We start from the raw sequence: 19,203 nt of genomic DNA, 5'->3' as shown, positions 1-19,203 counted from the left end.
GTGTGTATGTGTGTTCATGTATATCTTTATTGCCTAAGCAGCCACAAACACCATATTTAACTAGTATTGTGGAATTTTAATGGATCCTGGAGTTATTTAATTCAACACCCTCTTCTTAGAAATGAGGATATATGTGTGGAATGATTTGCAAATACTACGACAAACTTCTTCAGTAGTGGAACTTTGATGGGGAATGGCAGATGGGTGTAGGGAAGAAGGAATGGTCAAAATATATCAAAATAGTCAATACTGTAAACCTGATCCTCCCACTTGAACAACAAAAATATGAAATTGTCAGAAATAAATTCTATCAAACATTTTTCCCCTTTCTCTACACCATATCTTAATATACTAGAGACTACATAGTCCCTGTATTTTAAGAGCAGAAGCTGTGATTGGCTCTTTCATTTAGCTCCCTTACTCTGTTATTGTTACATGGTCCCTCTTACCATATCCTGGTTCTCCCTACAATGCTAATTCAAATTTTATTTTTAAGTCTGTTCTTTAAAAAAGTCTTGTTACAATTGATTGTGGAATCATCATATTTAGCCCATATCATGAATTAACAAGTGAATGAAATAGTGAATGAGTGAATGGATAAAAAAATATTAACTGCTTACTAAATGCAATGCACTGTGTTAACCTCTGGGAAAACAGAAAGTCAATACAGCCACGATTCTCAAGAATAGTGCATTGTAATGGACGAATAAACATATATAGGAGGTTCTCAGCTGAAACTCAGATGGAAAAGCCCTGTGGTTCTTAGGATTCAGAAATAAAACACACAGTAATGCCTCTTCTTTAATGTAACTTGCATTAATGAAAATATTTAGGTTTTGTCATACCTGGTATCTTCAGTTTTGTATTTCACATTTATTAATTCTGAATAGAAATAGTAAACCTCTATGGTGAAAGGAATAATTTTCGTAATGTTTTTAAATTGTTAATTCACAATTTTTTTTTTAAAGTCACAAGTAAATGTTATGTAGGGGGCGTTATGTCACACCTTGACTTCAGGTTTCTAATTTTTATTTATTTATTTGTTTAGAATTTTTCCCATGTTACATGAAAAACAAAAACATTTTTTTCACATTGATTATTTTTTATTTATTTTTTAAGTGAGGCAATTGGGGTTAAGTGACTTGCCCAGGGTCACATAGCTAGTAAATGTTAAATGTCTGAGGCTGGATTTGAATTCAGGTACTCCTGACTCCAGGGCCAGTGCTCTATCCACTGTGCCACCTAGCTGCCCCCACATTGATTTTTTAAAACTTTGTGTTCAAAATTTTCTTCCTCCTCCCTATATAAGTCATATATGTGCAATCATGCAAAACATCTTCACGTTACTCAGCTTGTGAAAGAAAACAGACAAAATAACTTTTAAAAAGGGGATTAACAAATAAAATTATATTTCAAACTGTATTCAGATACCATTAGTTGTTTCTCTATTGATGGTTTGCATTTTTCATACATCCTTCTGATAGCATCCTGCTCATCATTACTTTCACAATTACTATTGCTAACTGTATTGCCCTCCATTCTATTCCCTCCCCTTGATATTTACTCTATTTTTTACCTTCACCCTATCCCTCCTTGAAAGTATTTGGCTTTTTATTGTTCCCCCCCCAATCTGCCCTCCCTTCCTTCACCTCTCCCCCCTTTATCCCCTTCCGTTCCCACTTTCCCTTAGGGAAAAATATATTATATACCCACTTGAGTATGTATGTTATTCCCTCTTTGAGCCAATTTTGATGAGAGTAAGGCTCACTAACTACCTAACTCCTTCCTCATCTCCCCCTCCACTCTATAAGCTTTTTTTTGTTTCTTTTATGTGAGCTACTTCACCACATTACACCTATCCTTTTCCCTTTCTTCCAGTGCATTACTCTTACCCCTCAACCATATTTTAAAGATGTCATCATGGGTCAGCTAAGTGACACAGTGAACAAAGCACTAGCTCTGGACCCAGGAGGCCCCCAGCCCAAATCTGGCCCCAGACATAAACCACCCCACCCCGTCTCCCCTAAAAAAAAAAACAAAAAAAACAAAAAAAACAAGGATAAACCAAAAATAAAGGCTTTACAGATATCATCCCTTCATAATCAGTTCATACCTGTGCCCTCTGTCTAAGCATATTCCTTTCAGCTGCCCTAATACTGAGAAAGTTCTTATGAGTTAGAAGTATTATCTTCCCATAAAGGAATTTAAACAGTTTAACATTTTAATATCCCTCCTGATTTCTCTTTCCTGTTTACCTTTTTATGCTTCTCTAGGGTCTTATATTTGAAAGTCAAATTTTCTATTCAGTTCAGATCTTTTCACCACAAATGCCTGAAAGTCTTCTTTTTCATTGAAGTCCCATTTTTTCACCTGAAAGATTATAATTAGTTTTGCTGGGTATGTGATTCTTGGTTGTAGTCCCAATTTCTTTGCCCTCTGGAATATCAATTTCATGCCCTAAAGTCCTTTAATGTAGAAGCTGCTAGATCTTGTGTTATCCTGACTACAATATTTGGCTATAATATTCCTGGAAGTTTTCCTTTTGGGATCTCTTTCTTGAGGTGATTGGTAGATTCTTTCAATTTCTATTTTACCTTCTGCTTTTAGAACATCAGGGCAATTTTCCCTGACAATTTCCTGGAAGATGATGTCTAAGCTCTTTCCTTGATCATGATTTTCAGGTAACCCAAAGATTTTAAAATTCTCTCTCCTGGATCTAATTTTCAAGTCAATTGTTTTTCCAAGGAGGTATTTCATATTGCCCTCTATTTTTTTTATTCATTTGTATTTGCTTTATGGTGTCCTGATTTCTCATAAAGTCATTAGCTTCTATATGCTCTATCCTAATTCTTAAGCAATATTTTTTTTCAGAGAGTTTATATACCTCCTTTTCCATTTGGCCAATTTGACTTTTCAAGCTGTTGACTTTTTTTTTTATGATCCTCCTGCATTGCTCCCATTCCTCTTTCCATTTTTTCCTCTACCTCTCTTACTTTTCCCTCTACCTTTCTTATTTTCTCTTCAAAGTCCCTTTTGAGTGTTTCCATGGCCTGAGACCAATTCTTATTTTTCTTGGAAGCTTTGGATGTAGGAGCTTTGACTTTGTTATCTTTTTCTGAGGGTTTATTTAATATACCTTGCCACCAAAGAAACTTTTGATGGTCTGCTGCTTTTTCTGCCTGCTTATCTTGCCCACATATTTCTTGGCTTTTAACTCCTTCTTAATGTGGAGCCCTGCCTCCAGGAGGTACTGTCACAAGCTATAGAGCCTCCCAGGTGGTATGGTTTAAGCTCATTCTCAATCTGCCTGGCCTGTAAGTAACCATGGGCTTGCTTTCTCTTTAACCCAGAAGTAGAATTCTAATTGAAATCTGATTCTCTATGGTAGAAAGCTTGGCATGCCTGTGCCCCTCCCACACTGGGCCATGGCCACTCAAGTTCACTTCCTGAGTAACACCACAGTGCTCCCACTTCTGCTCCAGCAGAGACCCCTCTACTATTTCTCCCTGGCCAACTACTAGACCCCTTCACGAGTCTGTGAGCCAAGTTTCAGAAGAAGCCTCTGACAATGAAGATTATGAGGCTCCAGAGGCACAGCCTGCCTGGGGTTAGATGTGCACTGCATGCTGTGATCTTCTCTCACCCTGTACAGCAGATGATCCATGCTGCCTATTTAAGCTGTCTTTGGCTGGAAAATAGTCTCACTCTGTTCTTTTGTGGGTTTTTCAGCTCTAGGAGTTGTCTTATGGCATTTTTTGGAAGTATGTGGATGGATTTGTTGGGAGCTCAGAGAGTCACAGCTGTTTCTCTACCATCTTGTCTCTACCCTTGACCTCAGGTTTCCACTGAAATTGATTGTGCTACCCCAAGATTCCTCCACTTCAAGCTGAAAATGTTCTGAAAATGTTCATTGTGAAAACCAGGCCCATGGAGCTACCCAGAGACTTATTATGTTAGGGAAGAAGGAGAGAAAAGATATAGTATCATTATCATATAATACATGTTGCTGATATTGCCACACAAATCAGTATTATTGCTCAGATATATATCCCCCACTTTCCACTATTATTCCTCTTTCTGCCTACACCTAGTGGCACTGTTTTCAATCATTATTTATTTAATATTTCACTTGCATTAAAATGTTTGAAAAGGGAAAGAAGAATGTTCTCCACAATGTGCTTTCTTATCTAACCCATCCTTCAGTTAGCTACAAATGGCATTAAGTGCTATATGTAATGTTGGGCAAATGATTACAACTTTCTGTGCCTCAGGTCCTCCTTGAAGAAATAGGGAAATTTGAATAGTTGTCTAGTGAAAAGAACACTGGCCCTCTAGTCATTACTTGCTTCTCCCACTTACTAGCTTTTTTATCTTTGACAAATTACTTCACCTATTTGGATCTCAATTTCCTCATTTTAAAAAGAGTAGGGGCAGCTAGGTGGCACAGTGTATAGAGTACCAGGAGTCAGGAGGACTTGCATTCAAATCTGGTCTCAGACACTTACTAGTTGGGAAAGTCACTTAACCTGGATTGCCTCCAAATTAACTAATTAGATGGATAGATGGATAGATAGATAGATAGATAGATAGATAGATAGATAGATGGATGGATAGACGGATAGAAGAATGAATGAATGAATAGAAAGGAGGAGATGTCCTCTAGACCAAAGTTCTTTAATGTAAGATCCATAGATTTCTAAGGAGTCTATGAATAAATTTTTGGGAGCATGAATGGGAGAGTAAATTATTTTATTATAAATTGAAATAACAAATAAATTAATGTAGTGTATACTTACTAATTATTTTTAATTTATTATTACATCACTTTTACTACCTTCTAACAGAAATTTAGCATTTGGTGTCAGATCTATGTATTCTTAGACATTATCTAAATCATGGGTTCTTAGCATTTGTTGTATCATGGAAACTTACAGGCTTGACCAGATGGAGAAAGGTTTTCATGACACAACAAAGGTTAAGAACTCATGTTTTATATAATGCCTAGAAATATTCCCAGTTCTGACATTACATGGAGACTAATATCTCTATGATTCCTTCCAATTCTAGTATTTCTATAATTCTATCATTTTTGACTCATTGTCTATTAAATGTGTATATATAAGAACTTACATATTAATACAAATTTGTAATTAAAAGAAATCAATGATAAATATGGCAGTGATATAATTCATTTCAGTAGTATCCCCCGAAATGTTCAAATAGTCTACAAACCATATGTTCTCATTGAAATTTAATTTTCTCACCATGGGTAGTTAAATGTTGAAACATTTTTTTTTCGGTATGATATGCTTTCCTATTTCCATTTTGCAAAATTTTCTTTTAGTTCCATTTTTTTCAAACCAGAAAATCATTCAAATCATACTTAATCACTCTACAAACCAGATCTGAATTGAAGCTTTCCCAGTTACTTACAATGAGTTTGATAGCTAAGGTTATTAAACCAACCCTAATGGTTCTTTTTTCTGTCTTACTACTTTATTCAGTCATTTGCAATATGAGAGGCTTTCATAATAATTATAGGAGAGAAAAATACCATAAAAATATTGGAATTATCATAAATAAAATTATTTCTAACTATTGTTTCTAATTGCTTCAGAACCAGACATTCAAATGTCACTGTTATAGATTTATTTAATCAGCATCTTATGATGTTCTAGTAAATATCTCATTCCAAGACCTTTTTGGTCAAGAATAACAAAAAATAAGGAACAATAAGCCCTTTATTAGGTTAACTTAGTTTTACTCCAATAATCAGCTATGAAAACTACCTCATATGATATTTCTCACCTGCCTCTTAAATTAAGAATGAAAAGTAGGTATTAACTCTGATTAGAAAAATAAAGATTAGGCCCTTCTATTTTTCATCTTATTTTATGCTAGGTGGTTCTTTACTGAATACGGTTAGCACCACTTTCATTAAGTATTATCACCAGCATCAGTATTGTGGATCAAACACAAATGAAATAGCTCCAAAGTGGAGCTCCAAGCTTCTCTTTCCTCAGACTGGTGAGGTATGTCAGGTGTTTGGGGTGCAGTCACAAGAATAAAGGTAAAAACCATTAATTAGCAACTGGTATATAAGCATCCCAGAATGGTCAGGCAGATAGAATGAGGTCTTTTATGACAGATGATTTTTTTGATGCTTTTTAAATCACAGTGTGACGACAATCTATTTTCCCCAATGCCTCTCTTCGTACCTGTGTTTGAAAGCAAAATGGAATTACTCAGAAGACACTCAGACATGAGTCAGTTTAGTGTGAGGAGAAAGCATAGCACTGGGGATCAGAAGACCTGGATTAGATCCTGTCCTTGCTGTGCATACGCTGCTTGCCCTAGGGGAAGCTTGCTTCACATCGATAAGCCTCAGTTTCCTCATATTTGACATGAGGAGCTTGGTTGGGAGGCTACATTGGTAAAGTCATGCATAGCAATGGAAAGAATGGTGGACTTGGTGTCAGGAAGACTTGACTGAATGAATACCTTGCCTCAGAGACTTACAAGCTGATGAGCCTGTTCAAGTAACAACTCCACTGAACCTCAGTTTCAAAATCTATAAAGGAGATATAACAATAGGATTGATGTGAGGAACAAAAGAGAGAATGTATGTAAAGTATTTTGCAAACAGTAACATACACTAAAAATATAAGCCGGAAGCACAGGGAAGGGGAATTGCTATGGTTTCCTGCTTCAACAGTTCTTGAACGGAACCGCTGCTTAATTCTGCCCTTAACCACCTCTCCACCTTCACCTCCACTAACCAATACTTCTCCATCCTATCTTTCGAGGAGCAGCAGCCATCCACCTCAGCTGCCCTAGCCCCAGCTGCAGTCGCCTCCTCGTCTAAGCTGCCTCCACCATCTCTGCCACCTTGACTACCTAGTCTCCCTCTCAGGTGCGACAGAACTACCACTAGGACTCTGAGGCTACCATCAACCAGCAGATCAACCTGGAGCTCTACACCTCCTACCTCTACCTGTCTATGTCTTACTACTTCTACTGAGATGATGTGGCCCTGAAGAACTTTGCCAAGTATTTCATAAACCAGCCCCATGAGGAGCAGGAGCATGCTGAGAAGCTGATGAAACTACAGAACCAACATGGTGGCTACATCTTCCTGCAAGATATCAAGAAACCAGACCTCAAAGACTGGGAGAGTGGACTGAACACAGTGGAGTGTGCTCTGCACTTAGAAAAAATGTCAATCAGTCGTTACTGGAACCTCACAAGCTGGCAACTGACAAAAACGACCTCCATTTATGTGATTCCATCAAAACCCACTACCTGGACAAACAGATAAAGTCCATCAAACAACTGGGTGCTCATGTAACCAAACTGTGCAAAATAGGTGCCCCAATTCTGGCATGGCAGAATATCTTTTTGACAAGCACACCCTTGGCTTGTCAAAGTGACACCTGGCTGCTTCCCCCACACCTGGGAACTGTGGGCACCTCTCCTCCTGTCTTTCAGTGCATGCATTTTTTGGTCATCTGACCTTTTCATAATCTGTACCAAAAACCTACCACCATTTACATCCCAATAAAGTGACTTGGTACTGATGAAAAAAGCTATTATTATTATTATTATTTATTAGATTAATTCAATTCACAGTCATCTCCAAAAAGTCATCATTCGGGGCAGCTAGGTGGCACAGTGGATAGAGCACCAGCCCTGGAGTCAGGAGGACCTGAGTTCAAATCCAGCCTCAGACAATTAACACTAGCTGTGTGACCCTAGGCAAGTCACTTAATCCCAATTGCCTCACCAACCCCCCCCCCCAAAACGAAACAAAAAGTCATGATTCTATAGCTAAGCTAGGGTTTATGACCATTTAGGGCTGATAAAGCACTGGTTTGACTAGTTCAGGAAGAAAGGAAGGAGACAAGTATTTATTAAGTTACTACTATGCACCAGGAACTATGCTGTGCTTTACAAATATCTCATTTGTTCTTCAAAACAACCCTTGGAGTAAAATATTATTGTCCCTGTTTCATAATTGAGAAAAGTGAGGCAGGAAGATATTAAATGACTTCTCCAGGATCCCATAACTAGTTGTGTCTGAGTCCCAGAAAGTCAGTTTGCCTGGCTGGGCTCAGTTGCTCTCCAAAGATCCCTTACAGTTTTAAACCTTTTTGTGATACTTTAATTATTTTTTTCCTATTCCAAAAAGTTCTGGTTCCTTGATGATAAATTTTAAGGAATCATTGTCAATCTCCCTAATAGATATACCAAAGGAAACAGAAGATGATTTTCAGTGACCATTATGGCAGCTGTTGTTCATAGACAAAATGATAGAATAAGGCCTATCTGTCTTGTGGTATTTCTCCACATCTTTTAATTACTCTTCTACTACCTCTGGGTACCCTTTGACTGTTACCCAGAAGGTAGCCCATGATAATTCTGTATTCTCTCTAGTTTATGTGACTATTCTCAGTTTTCTATTGGGAGGCAAGCTAGTCTATTATCACAGGGAATTTACCTATTAATTCATTGTTATAGAGACCCCCTGAAAGAGAACCTTCCCTCTACCAACATAGATTAGTACCTTCTATGCAATTATGTAATCTAAGAAGTTCTTCAACTCTGGTTCATGGAAACCTGTTGTAATCTAATGAACCTGTTGGACCCCTCAACATAATATTTTAGATGCATAAAATAAAATATATAAGATTATAAATGAAATTAATTAATTTGTGATACAGGTTTCAAAAGGTTAAAAATAACACACTTACTGGACTCCAGGTTAAGAATCCTGTTAGGAGTTGCTAGGAGCACTGCTCATGATCGTAGCAATGTCAAATGTCAAAGTCAGGCCATGACCCCAGGTCTTTCTGTCTACAAGAATGGATCTCTATGCACCAAGCCATGTCTTTTCTTTACATAATTCATAATAAGTCATAAATAAACAATATGATTATCTCTCTTGAGGATTATTTATATTTTAAATGGAGAATGTATTAACTCAAAGTAATCTTACATTTCCAAAATGCAGAAAAGAGATATTTTGGAGAGGAGAGATTTGCTGGAGTGCCTTATCTGCTCTAGGCATTCTTGCCCTTCCTCCCACATACCACCAAATATGTGGGGTTAATAACTTAAAATCCTATTTCTAGAACATAACTAACCCCTTACTTATATTGACAGAAAAAGCTTTAAAAATTTTAATAAAAGGAGGCATGAAGATAGAGAGCCATGGGTGAAAACTAGTCCTTGGTAGATCGCAATCCCTGGTGACCCATTAATTTCTTGGATTCTTAGAGACTTACCCAAAACTGGGTGGTCAGGTGACTTGCTCTGAATCACAGAGCTAGTGAATGTTAGAGGTTGGGTTTGAATCAAGTTTTTCCTGCCCCTAATTCATGCAAATTACCATAATGACTGACATTTCCAAACCAGCATTTTATTTTCTCTAAACTTCTACTTACTTTCACTTAGCTCATAAGTATATCCATAACCATATCCTTATTCTAGCCTGTCTTATGGCTTTCAGCTCTCTGAAAATATGTACTGATAAGACAACCTATAAACTGGATCATCCCTGAAATAAAGATGCTACTGTTCCCCTTTTTATTATTCTCTAACACTTTGACAGGATTGCATCATTTTTCCAAAATGGCAGCAGCTTTGCAATGACTAGTTAATTCTCTTAATGTTGTATCTAAAGGCAGCCTGACATCATGAGTCATGTTGGATTTGGTCCCAGAAAACCAGGGTTGAAACCCAATTCTGTTATGTGTTATATGCATGACTTGCAGAAAGTCTCAACTTTTTGGAATTTCAGTTTCCTCCCCTGTAAAGTAGTGTTGAAAGAGGTGACCTTTAAGATACCATTCAGGGGCAGCTAGGTGGCGTAGTGGATAGAGCACTGGCCCTGGATTCAGAAGTACCTGAGTTCAAATCTGGCCTCAGACACTTAACATTTACTAGCTGTGTGACCCTGGGCAAGTCACTTAACCCCAATTGCCTCACTTAAAAAAAAAAAAAGATACCATTCAGCTTTAAATCTATTATTAAGGAGGCCCCCGACTTTTAACCTACATGTTTGAATTAATTGAAGTTCAACATATTTTTTTTTACCAATTCAAACTGTTATTCTTTTTTTTTCCTTTTCTTTTTTGTCCTGAAACCCTTTCATACCAGGTAAGATAGCCATTTTATGAATAAAACTAACAACATAAAAATAAATTAGGCATTTGTTATTATGAGCCATATGCTTGATATTCCATCTTTATTCTTCCATTGATCCTAATGCAATTGAAGAGCATTTTCTATTTGTGTCTTTGCATATATTTTTACTACTCTGAAATCAAATTGTTTTGAGACTTTGAAACTAAAGTTTTCTGTAACCTCTAATTTCATTCTTTTGAAAGACCTCTAATTTAGAATAAAAAAGTATTTTAAAAGAATACATTAGCAACTTTAAATATTTTAAGCATAGTTTGATCAAAAAAGTAACATAAGCAATGTTGAAAACCTTAAAAATTTAGACATTAAAATACTGGCAGCAGATTTCCATGGAATATTGATATATAAATGAATAAATATGGATTAATAGGATTACTTTTGAAATAAAATCAATTTTTCATCTTTTAGAGAACACTACACAAGATATCCATGATTATCTTGTCTCCTTGTATTATTCTCTGGTCAGTTTTCCCATATACATATTTGAAGAAAATATTTTAAAGAAATTAAATTTAAGATAATGAATTAATTCAAATATTAATTATTTTTAAATAGAAAAAATCATGCTTTTCATCTATCATATATTGCTTTCTTTCTCCTCTGATTTGAAATATGACATCAGAGGCTTTTTTACATTAAATGAGGCTAGTCCTTGCCTGATTACTCTATTTCTGTGAAAGTAAACAAGTCTAAAGTTTGCATAAGCTTTTTTTTTTAAGAAATAGGATCATACTCATTTTATATCTACAGTGAATTCTCACTTTAATTGGGATAACATTCCTAAGAAATGGTGTGAAAGCAAACATAATTAATATTGATTCATCAAGGGGGCAGCTAGATGGTGCAGTGGTTAAAGCACTGGCCCTGGATTCAGGAGTACCTGAGTTCAAAGCCGGCCTCAGACACTTGACACTTACTAGCTGTGTGACCCTGGGAAAGTCACTTAACCCCCATTGTCCCGCAAAAAAAAAAAAATCAATATTGATACATCAAACCTGTGAAAAATAGGTTAAGTTCCCATGACCACCAAAACCTATAATCTTTCACTAAAGATTGCTGAAAATACACTTTTCTGCGTACAATTTTTATTTTAAAATTTCTGATAATATGCACTCTTCCTAACACAATAACCATCAAATAACTTATATAAAGCAGAATACAAAATAAAATTGGTAACATGCAAAACATTTTTCTCACTGGTTAATTCCCTAGAATTCTATGATCTTTTGCACTAATATCTCTCTCTCTCTTTTTTTTTTTTTTTGGTGGGACAATGAGGGTTAAGTGACTTGCCCAGGGTCACACAGCTAGTAAGTGTCAAGAGTCGGAGGCCAGTGTGCTAATATTTCAAAACATTTTTCAGACAATATTCACTTTTTATAACACATGAAATTGACAGTGCCTTAAATACCATACAGCAGATAAAAGTCTTAAACTAATTTTTTAAACCTAAATCTTAGCTTCCACTGTGTCAGATCATCATCTGTGTGAGAATGTTTTACTACATACTGTCCTGCTATAAACCTTAGCCGCCCTCTGAAAACTAAGGGAGAGGTTCCTGGGACTTTAGTTAGTACTATCCAAAGACACCAAGATTGTCAATGTCTCAACATCACCTACAAAATTCTGTCCTTCACAGCTGATGGATGGTGTTGGAGATCAAGAAGGATGCAGTAGCTTTAAATAAACCCATCAGTGATGTCTGCTTCATGGGCCATTTGAGATCCTTCAAGGTTTCAGAGTATAGGAACATAGCAGAAGTGAGTTGACACTACACAAATTTGTGGGCTTCAAGCCTCTCATTTTTTTCCCTCAATTGCTGGTAGCAAGGAATGTGTATGATTGCCAATACAAAAAGTGAAAATAAGGTGAGTAATAAAATTGCTGGAATCTGGAAGTCACATGAGAATGTTGAGGATTGACTGTATATATGTAATGTATATAGTTACTTTTTTTCTTTTTCATGTGGTCTGCTTTCAATTTAGGTATCTCCCATCTTGCAACTGATTTAATATATTAATGCAGATACTTTGATCATTATTCAATTTCATCTTGCTGGATTTTTCCCATTGTTCCAACTTATCAAGATACTTTTGAATCATGATTCTGACAAGCAAATTTGTAATGGTGTTGGTTCATCCAGAAATCTGAATAATCCTACCTTTTATTGCTCTAACTGCCATTGACAATATGTTGACTATGATAGGGTAATAGTCTGAACACTATACCATACCTCTAGGGATGTTTCTTCTGGTTGACATTATCTATTAATCAAAATGCTTCAGAGAGTTGTTCAGACAACTACTGTACTCTCATACATTCTGGAGTTCTCTATTTTGTCCACAAGGATATAATGAAAACTTCTTAAATTTCTTTGTAGCCTGATAACTTATTTTTCTGGTTCTCTGAGTTAAAACTGAAAAAGCAGTTTCTGATGATGCTCCTTCTTATTGGGGTCCACATGAATCGTTCTCTGCATTTGTAGAAATTCCACAATATAGAGAATCACAACATGTTCCTTTTTAAATTTTCTTTATGTCTCAGAGATCTAAAGCTAGAAGACATCTTAGCGACTATCTAATCCAATCCTTTAATTTAATAGCTGAAGAAACTGAAGTCAAGAGAGGTTAAATGACTTTACAAAAAGTCACATTTCCATCCATCCCTTTCCACTAGTTAGAGGCAGGTGGAATGAAATTATCCCCCTATTCACAGCTAAAGGAATAGGAAGAAAATGGTTGCACTACCCACTCTTGGGTCTGAAGTGCTCTTTGTTTTTACTTATGCCTCATAGAATCCCTCATTCCATTCAAGATGCAACTCAAGTAGCACCTGCTACATGAAAGCTTTTTAGAAATGTGAAACTGCTAGTACCTTTCATACCGAATTACATTGTATTTATTTTGTATACACTCATATGTACATATCATCTCACTTGATAGAGTGAAAGCCCCTTAAGAACAATTTTTTTTCTATTTTTTCTTTATAATCCTAGTGCCAGATGTGTAATAGACAATAAACAAATTTATTGAAGGACTAGGAGAAAAGTATTTTAAGACAATTACTTCCATAAAAATGTTTAATTGTCTTCTTTCAGTTTACTTCATGTACAATAAAAAATGTGAGCAAAACATGTTAGAATCCATGAAATCATTTCTATTTCTCTTATCGGGATAGCACTTCCATCTACTACGCTATCTGTCTGCCTCACTGGGAAGTGATCTTAGAGTGGCAAATCCAGGATGGGATCAGGGCTCACAGCAGGATATAGAAAACAGATCCATTTCATTCCCTGGATTAAATTGGCACCTGGGTAATAAATGGTTAATAAAAGCTATTTTAGCACCAATATTGCCCCCTAAGCTTGGGTGTATAAAAGGAGCAACCTAGGGATTTGCAGGATGAGTGTTCATTTATGGTCAATGAAGATAATACAGCCACTTAGAAATGGTGTCTCAATCAAAGAGAATAACTCAGTTTGGGATGGTGGTTTAAATAGGGTACCACCTACTGGACAATTCATATACTGAACTCAATAAACTAACCTGTCTTCCTGTATAATGAACCCAGCACATATTGTCATGTAGAGCTTAAGGAAGGCAGTACTAGTGCCTCACAATACTTGTGCTACAGCCCCACATGGGTCCCGTATCCTACTTTGATGAAACCAAGATTCACTATATCTATGGCATTCTATGAACCTACCAATCTAGTTACCCCATTGCAAAAAGAAATTAGCTTGATATTTTTTTTTTGTTGAGGCAATTGGGGTTAAGTGACTTGCCCAGGGTCACACAACTGTTAAGTGTCAAGGGTCTGAGGCTGGATTTGAATTCAGGTCCTCCTGAATCCAGGGCTGGTGCTCTATCTACTGTGCCATCTACCTGCCCCTTGATATTACTTTTTAATGAATCTTTGTTGAATCTTAAGTTTTACCTCTTTATAACTGCTCTAAAGCCATATTTTATGAAGGATAGAAGGAAACAAGGCTTTGCTAAGCACTACTATGTGCCAAGCATGAGGCTAAGCACTTTACAAATATGATCTCATTTGATCCTCATGACTGCCCTAGGAGGTAGGTGCTACTATTATTCCCATTTTACAGTTGAGAAAACTGAGAGAGATAGTGGTTAAGAGAGTTACCCATGGTCACATAGCTAGTAAGTATTTGAGACTGAATTTGAACTCAGGTCTTCCTGACTCTAGGACCAGTGTTCTATCTACTGTGCTACCTATCTGCCTCATTAAAGCCATAATAATGAATGACACTTATATGGTATTTTAAAATTTACTAAACACCTTACTACTACATATATGAGTATACCTACCCCTCCCTACACACATTTATGGAAATGCTACTCTTTCTTCTTACTAATTGAAATGTTTCCTCCTCCATAACACACTCTCTGATTCCTAGACAGTAGTAAAATTTCCCACTTTTTACATAGGTATACTTTTGTACCTCTTTCAAGTATTTTCTTGCATTATTTTATGAAACCCTTTTGTATATTTGTTATATCACTCTAGTAGACCTTGAGCTAAGCCAAAGATCATGTAATGAGAAATTTTCTATCTCCAGGAGTCCCTAGTTCAGTATTCCTCATGGAGAAGAAATAATTAATATTTGTTGAAAGGAATTTAATTGCTTTAAGTTGAAGAGGGCAGTCTTCATCACTACTTTAACATTTTTGTTTGTTTTATAGTTTACATTATTATATCCATATTGTTCACCTGTCCAAGCTATCAGTAATATATTCCTTCAATAATATTCCTTCCATCTGGTCCTCTTGCATTATTTCTTACCTTGAACTTCTGATTCTCACAGTACAGTGTTCACCATTTTAAGAAGTTTATACTGGAAGCTGACAAATATGGTAGAGTTCTTTCTTCTAGGCTTTTATATTTAACTATAGAACTGTGTCTTGGAAAATTGTTTTCTCACCTTACTCTTTCACTTTATCCCCAAGTGACCTTTGCTGTAGCTATGGAGTACTTGGAGCAGCACTATATAACCATGCAAAGGTGGAATGGACTGCCTTAAGAGGTGACATCTTCTCCCTTACAGAAAGCAAAGTATAAATGACCACTTGTCAGATATTTACAGTGACGAATCTTTTTTTTTTTCTTTTCAGACATAGGTTGGACTTTAGCCTTTGAGATCCCTTCAACTCTGAAATTCTGGGATACTTTGGGTTTGAAATCAAATGGTTCCTTTTGGCCATGTATAAAACATTAATGAAAGGATTCCTCCAGAGAATATTTTCTTAGTTTATATCAATTTGCTTACATTTTTACTTCACTCAAAGACTTAAAAAATTAATGTCCTACTCATTTATAGAAGCAGGAATTATGGTATAGTGGGAAGATATGGCAAGAAGTGTTAGGATAGCTGTGTTCTTATATTGACTATCACTAACTTGTGTGATCTTGGGCAAAGTACCACTGCTGTTTAAGAGTTTCCTCAGAGGAGAATCGGGCATTCTAGGTGGAAGCTGGAAAGTGACAGGCGTTCTGCTGCGTATTTTCAGCTGATTCCTGGGCCGTGGTATTTTTTCAGGTTTCCACAATGGATAGAGTGGACCTGGAGTTAGGAAGAGCTGAATTCAAAGCTGGCCTCAGACATTTACTAGCTGTGTGACCCTGGACAAGTCACCTAACTTTTGTCTGCCTCTCAGTTCCCTCTGCCACTCCAACCAGGACTCGGCTGCTAAACTACATTTCCCATGAGGCCGCGCTGACCCCTCTTGCTACAGCGTCTGTTCCCTTCGCGGGGGACCTGTTCTCGATTCGCCTGTCTGAAGATATCGAGAAAATCTCGGCTCCGAGGGAGTGCAGCAGAGCGGAGTCCGGCATTGCGCCTACACGGCCTCGAGGCAGAACCTCTACATCGACAAAAACACAAAGGTTATTTGCCAAGGCTTCACCGGCAAGCAGGGCACCTTTCACAGCCAGCAGGCATTGGAGTATGGCACGAAACTGGTTGGAGGAACAACGCCAGGGAAAGGAGGCAAGACGCATTTGGGCCTGCCTGTCTTTAATTCTGTGAAGGAGGCCAAAGAACAAACTGGAGCCACAGCGTCCGTGATTTACGTGCCTCCTCCATTTGCTGCCGCCGCAGTGAAAGAAGCTGTGGAAGCCGAGATGCCCCTTGTCGTGTGCATCACAGAAGGGATCCCGCAGCAGGACATGGTTCGAGTCAAACATGCCCTGCTCCTGCAGGGGAAGACGAGGCTTATTGGCCCCAATTGCCCTGGAGTTATCAATCCTGGGGAATGCAAAATCGGCATCATGCCTGGCCACATTCACAAGAAAGGAAGAATTGGTATTGTATCTAGATCTGGCACCCTCACCTATGAAGCAGTTCATCAAACAACCCAAGTTGGCCTGGGCCAGTCGTTGTGTATTGGGATTGGCGGTGACCCCTTTAATGGCACAGATTTTATTGACTGCCTCGAAGTCTTCCTGAAAGACCCCGCCACAGAAGGGATCATCCTGATTGGCGAGATTGGCGGCAACGCTGAAGAAAACGCAGCCGCCTACTTGAAACAGCACAATTCAGGTCCAAAAGCCAAACCTGTAGTGTCCTTCATTGCTGGCCTGACTGCTCCACCAGGAAGGAGAATGGGTCACGCCGGGGCCATCATTGCTGGGGGGAAAGGTGGAGCGAAGGAGAAAATTGCAGCTCTCCAGAGTGCCGGAGTGGTTGTCAGTATGTCCCCTGCCCAGCTGGGCAGCACCATATACAAAGAGTTCGAGAAGAGGAAGATGTTATGAGAGAGAGAGAGGAAAAAGCCTTGGAATGAATCACTGTAGAAATGTGAACCAGCCGCTGCCAGCATCTGCGGAGCTGTTGTCCACTAAGTGTCTGCCTCCTGTATGCGCCCGCCCAGTGCCGGCCTTCCCGTCCAGCAGGAAGCGCTATGTGATGTTCGGGATGTCCTATATTCTGATGTATTTACCTGATTGTACATCATAGTCAAACAATAAATCTTTTATTTGATTTGAAAAAAAAAAAGAGTTTCCTCATATGTAAAATGGGAATAGTAGTAATATCTGTCTTATTGTTATAAGGGGGGAAGGAAATCTAATATTTGTGTAACCAAGTGGACAATGGTCCTAGCATTAACCAGGAAGAAGAGGATAGACCATATTGCATTACATTATATTACATCTTTTTAGTACCAATATTATTCAAGTGGAAGTATGGAGCAATGGATAGTGAATTGGCCTTAAAATTAGAATGAATTGGTTTTAGGTACTGCCTCTAATATATAGTTTCTGTGGAACCTCAGACAAGTCATTTAAACTCTCAATTCTCCAAACAAATCTTCAATATCATAAACTACAAAGTAAGTACACACTTACATTGGTAATGGAAATTTCCCTACTTGGGAGACCCCCATACTAATAAATCACAACTGTGGTCCCTATCCCTACTCATTTAGTGAGACTATATGATAATTAATCATGGAATACTACAATCTTTGAGAAATAAAATAGTTGCAATTGTCCCAGAAGGTGATAGAAAGTCATGGTGGGAGTAAATGGACTAAAGAATATTATCAAGGATGTTTTTGTATAAAGTGGCATAAAAGTCATCAAAGAAATATAAGTCCCCCCAAAAGAGGTGAGTTGTTCATGTAAAAAGAGTGAGATTCTGATAGATTCTATGTATGCTACACTGGTAGCCATAGAAAGACCCCAGCCACCCACCCCTGTGTGGAATAGCTTCCCAAAGGAGAATTCATGAAGGACTTGGATAAGTGTAGCATAGAATGAGACCATATATATAAGTTGTGATCTGTATCTTTGAGGGAGTACACATATCAATATTACAAATATATCAAGGGGGCAGCTAGGTGGCACAGTGGATAAAGCACTGGCCCTGGATTCAAGAGGACCTGAGTTCTAATGTGGCCTCAGACACTTGACACTAGCTGTGTGACCCTGGGCAAGTCACTTAACCCTCATTGCCCTAAAAAAAGATATCTTTGGGGGGCAGCTAGGTGGCACAGTGGATAAAGCACTGGCTCTGGATTCAGGAAGATCTGAGTTCAAATACAGTCTCAGACACTTGACACTAGCTGTGTGACCTTAAGCAAGTCATTGCCACACCCCCCAAAAATCTATCAAAGTATTTAGTGAAGGCACTATGCAAGATGTGTAATTATCATTTCTTCCCAGGTATTTGACAGCAAACTTATATATTAATCCCACATATCTAGTCATAAATAAATGTTACTAGAGAGATGCAGTCAAAGCATCTTAAACTAAGATCCTACAGAGATGCTTTGATTATCAGAGAATCTATAATTTTTATGACATGAGCATGCCTTTTTTTAACATGCCTTTCTTCAATGGAGCTCTCTACTACTGAGTAGATAATATTCCAGGGTTTTTGTGGGAGAGAAAAAAAATAATGTGGATGGTGAAATGACAAGCTTCCTTAGTTTAGATAGGTCATTTCTCAGACAACAGACATAGAATCTATTGCTAGAACCACACTCCAAATCTTTCCCATTTGATAGAGTCTACAGGAACTTCTACTATAAATTTCAAAAAGGTAGTTTCACCTCACAGTCATAAAAAAAACATTGGATGTTGGACTTTGGTGGAGGTCTGTATCCCAAAGTAGCAACAATAAAAATAAAATGAAGTCCTTTTTCTTCTTGATTATTAAACTTTAGTGATTGATGATTATTTCAAGAAAAATGTTTTTTTTTCTTGTTTTTTTGCTATACTCTCTTCCCATCAGAATCTTTGTGACCTTTTAAAGGTTCTGTCATCTCTTTATCCATTTGTCATAGCTAAGAATTAGGACAGAAAAAGAATACCCACTTAGTCCAATTATAGATCTCTGAAAAGGTCAACAAGATAGGGACATCGTGTAGCTGTCTTATAAATCTCATGACAATTTTCAGCCAGTAATTTGTAGTTGCTGAGCCCCAGACAGGGCAAGGTCTTTTGAGAGTATAAAGTGCAATATCATCCAGGCACATA

General features: G+C 37.5%; 1 protein-coding gene and 1 pseudogene across 1 annotated transcript; both read left to right on the top strand.

Annotated features, from left to right (window-relative positions):
• Nucleotides 1–4,727: 4,727 nt before the first annotated feature.
• LOC122749225 lies at nucleotides 4,728–7,430 on the top strand (annotated as a pseudogene).
• A 4,419-nt stretch (nucleotides 7,431–11,849) lies between these two features.
• On the top strand, nucleotides 11,850–17,218 carry LOC122749218 (succinate--CoA ligase [ADP/GDP-forming] subunit alpha, mitochondrial-like). The gene is made up of 2 exons (XM_043995473.1): nucleotides 11,850–11,944; nucleotides 16,005–17,218. Exons 1-2 carry the CDS (start codon nucleotides 11,850–11,852, stop codon nucleotides 16,975–16,977), a joined length of 1,068 nt encoding a protein of 355 aa, XP_043851408.1. The 3' UTR covers nucleotides 16,978–17,218.
• The last annotated feature ends 1,985 nt before the right edge of the window (nucleotides 17,219–19,203 follow it).

This window comes from Dromiciops gliroides, chromosome 1, assembly GCF_019393635.1.
Source record: "Dromiciops gliroides isolate mDroGli1 chromosome 1, mDroGli1.pri, whole genome shotgun sequence".
NCBI classification, from domain to species: domain Eukaryota; kingdom Metazoa; phylum Chordata; class Mammalia; order Microbiotheria; family Microbiotheriidae; genus Dromiciops; species Dromiciops gliroides.
Note: the sequence above shows the minus strand (reverse complement) of the source record. Positions and strands in the feature narration are given on the sequence as shown.

What these genes read in the sequence shown, in the direction of transcription:
- LOC122749218 (XM_043995473.1), top strand. Translation starts at nt 11,850, where the DNA reads ATGGTGTTGGAGATCAAGAAGGATGCAGTAGCTTTAAATAAACCCATC. An exon ending in AGATCCTTCAAGGTTTCAGA is followed by an intron (nt 11,945 to 16,004) that starts GTATAGGAACAT and finishes GCCTGTCTGAAG; the next exon opens with ATATCGAGAAAATCTCGGCT.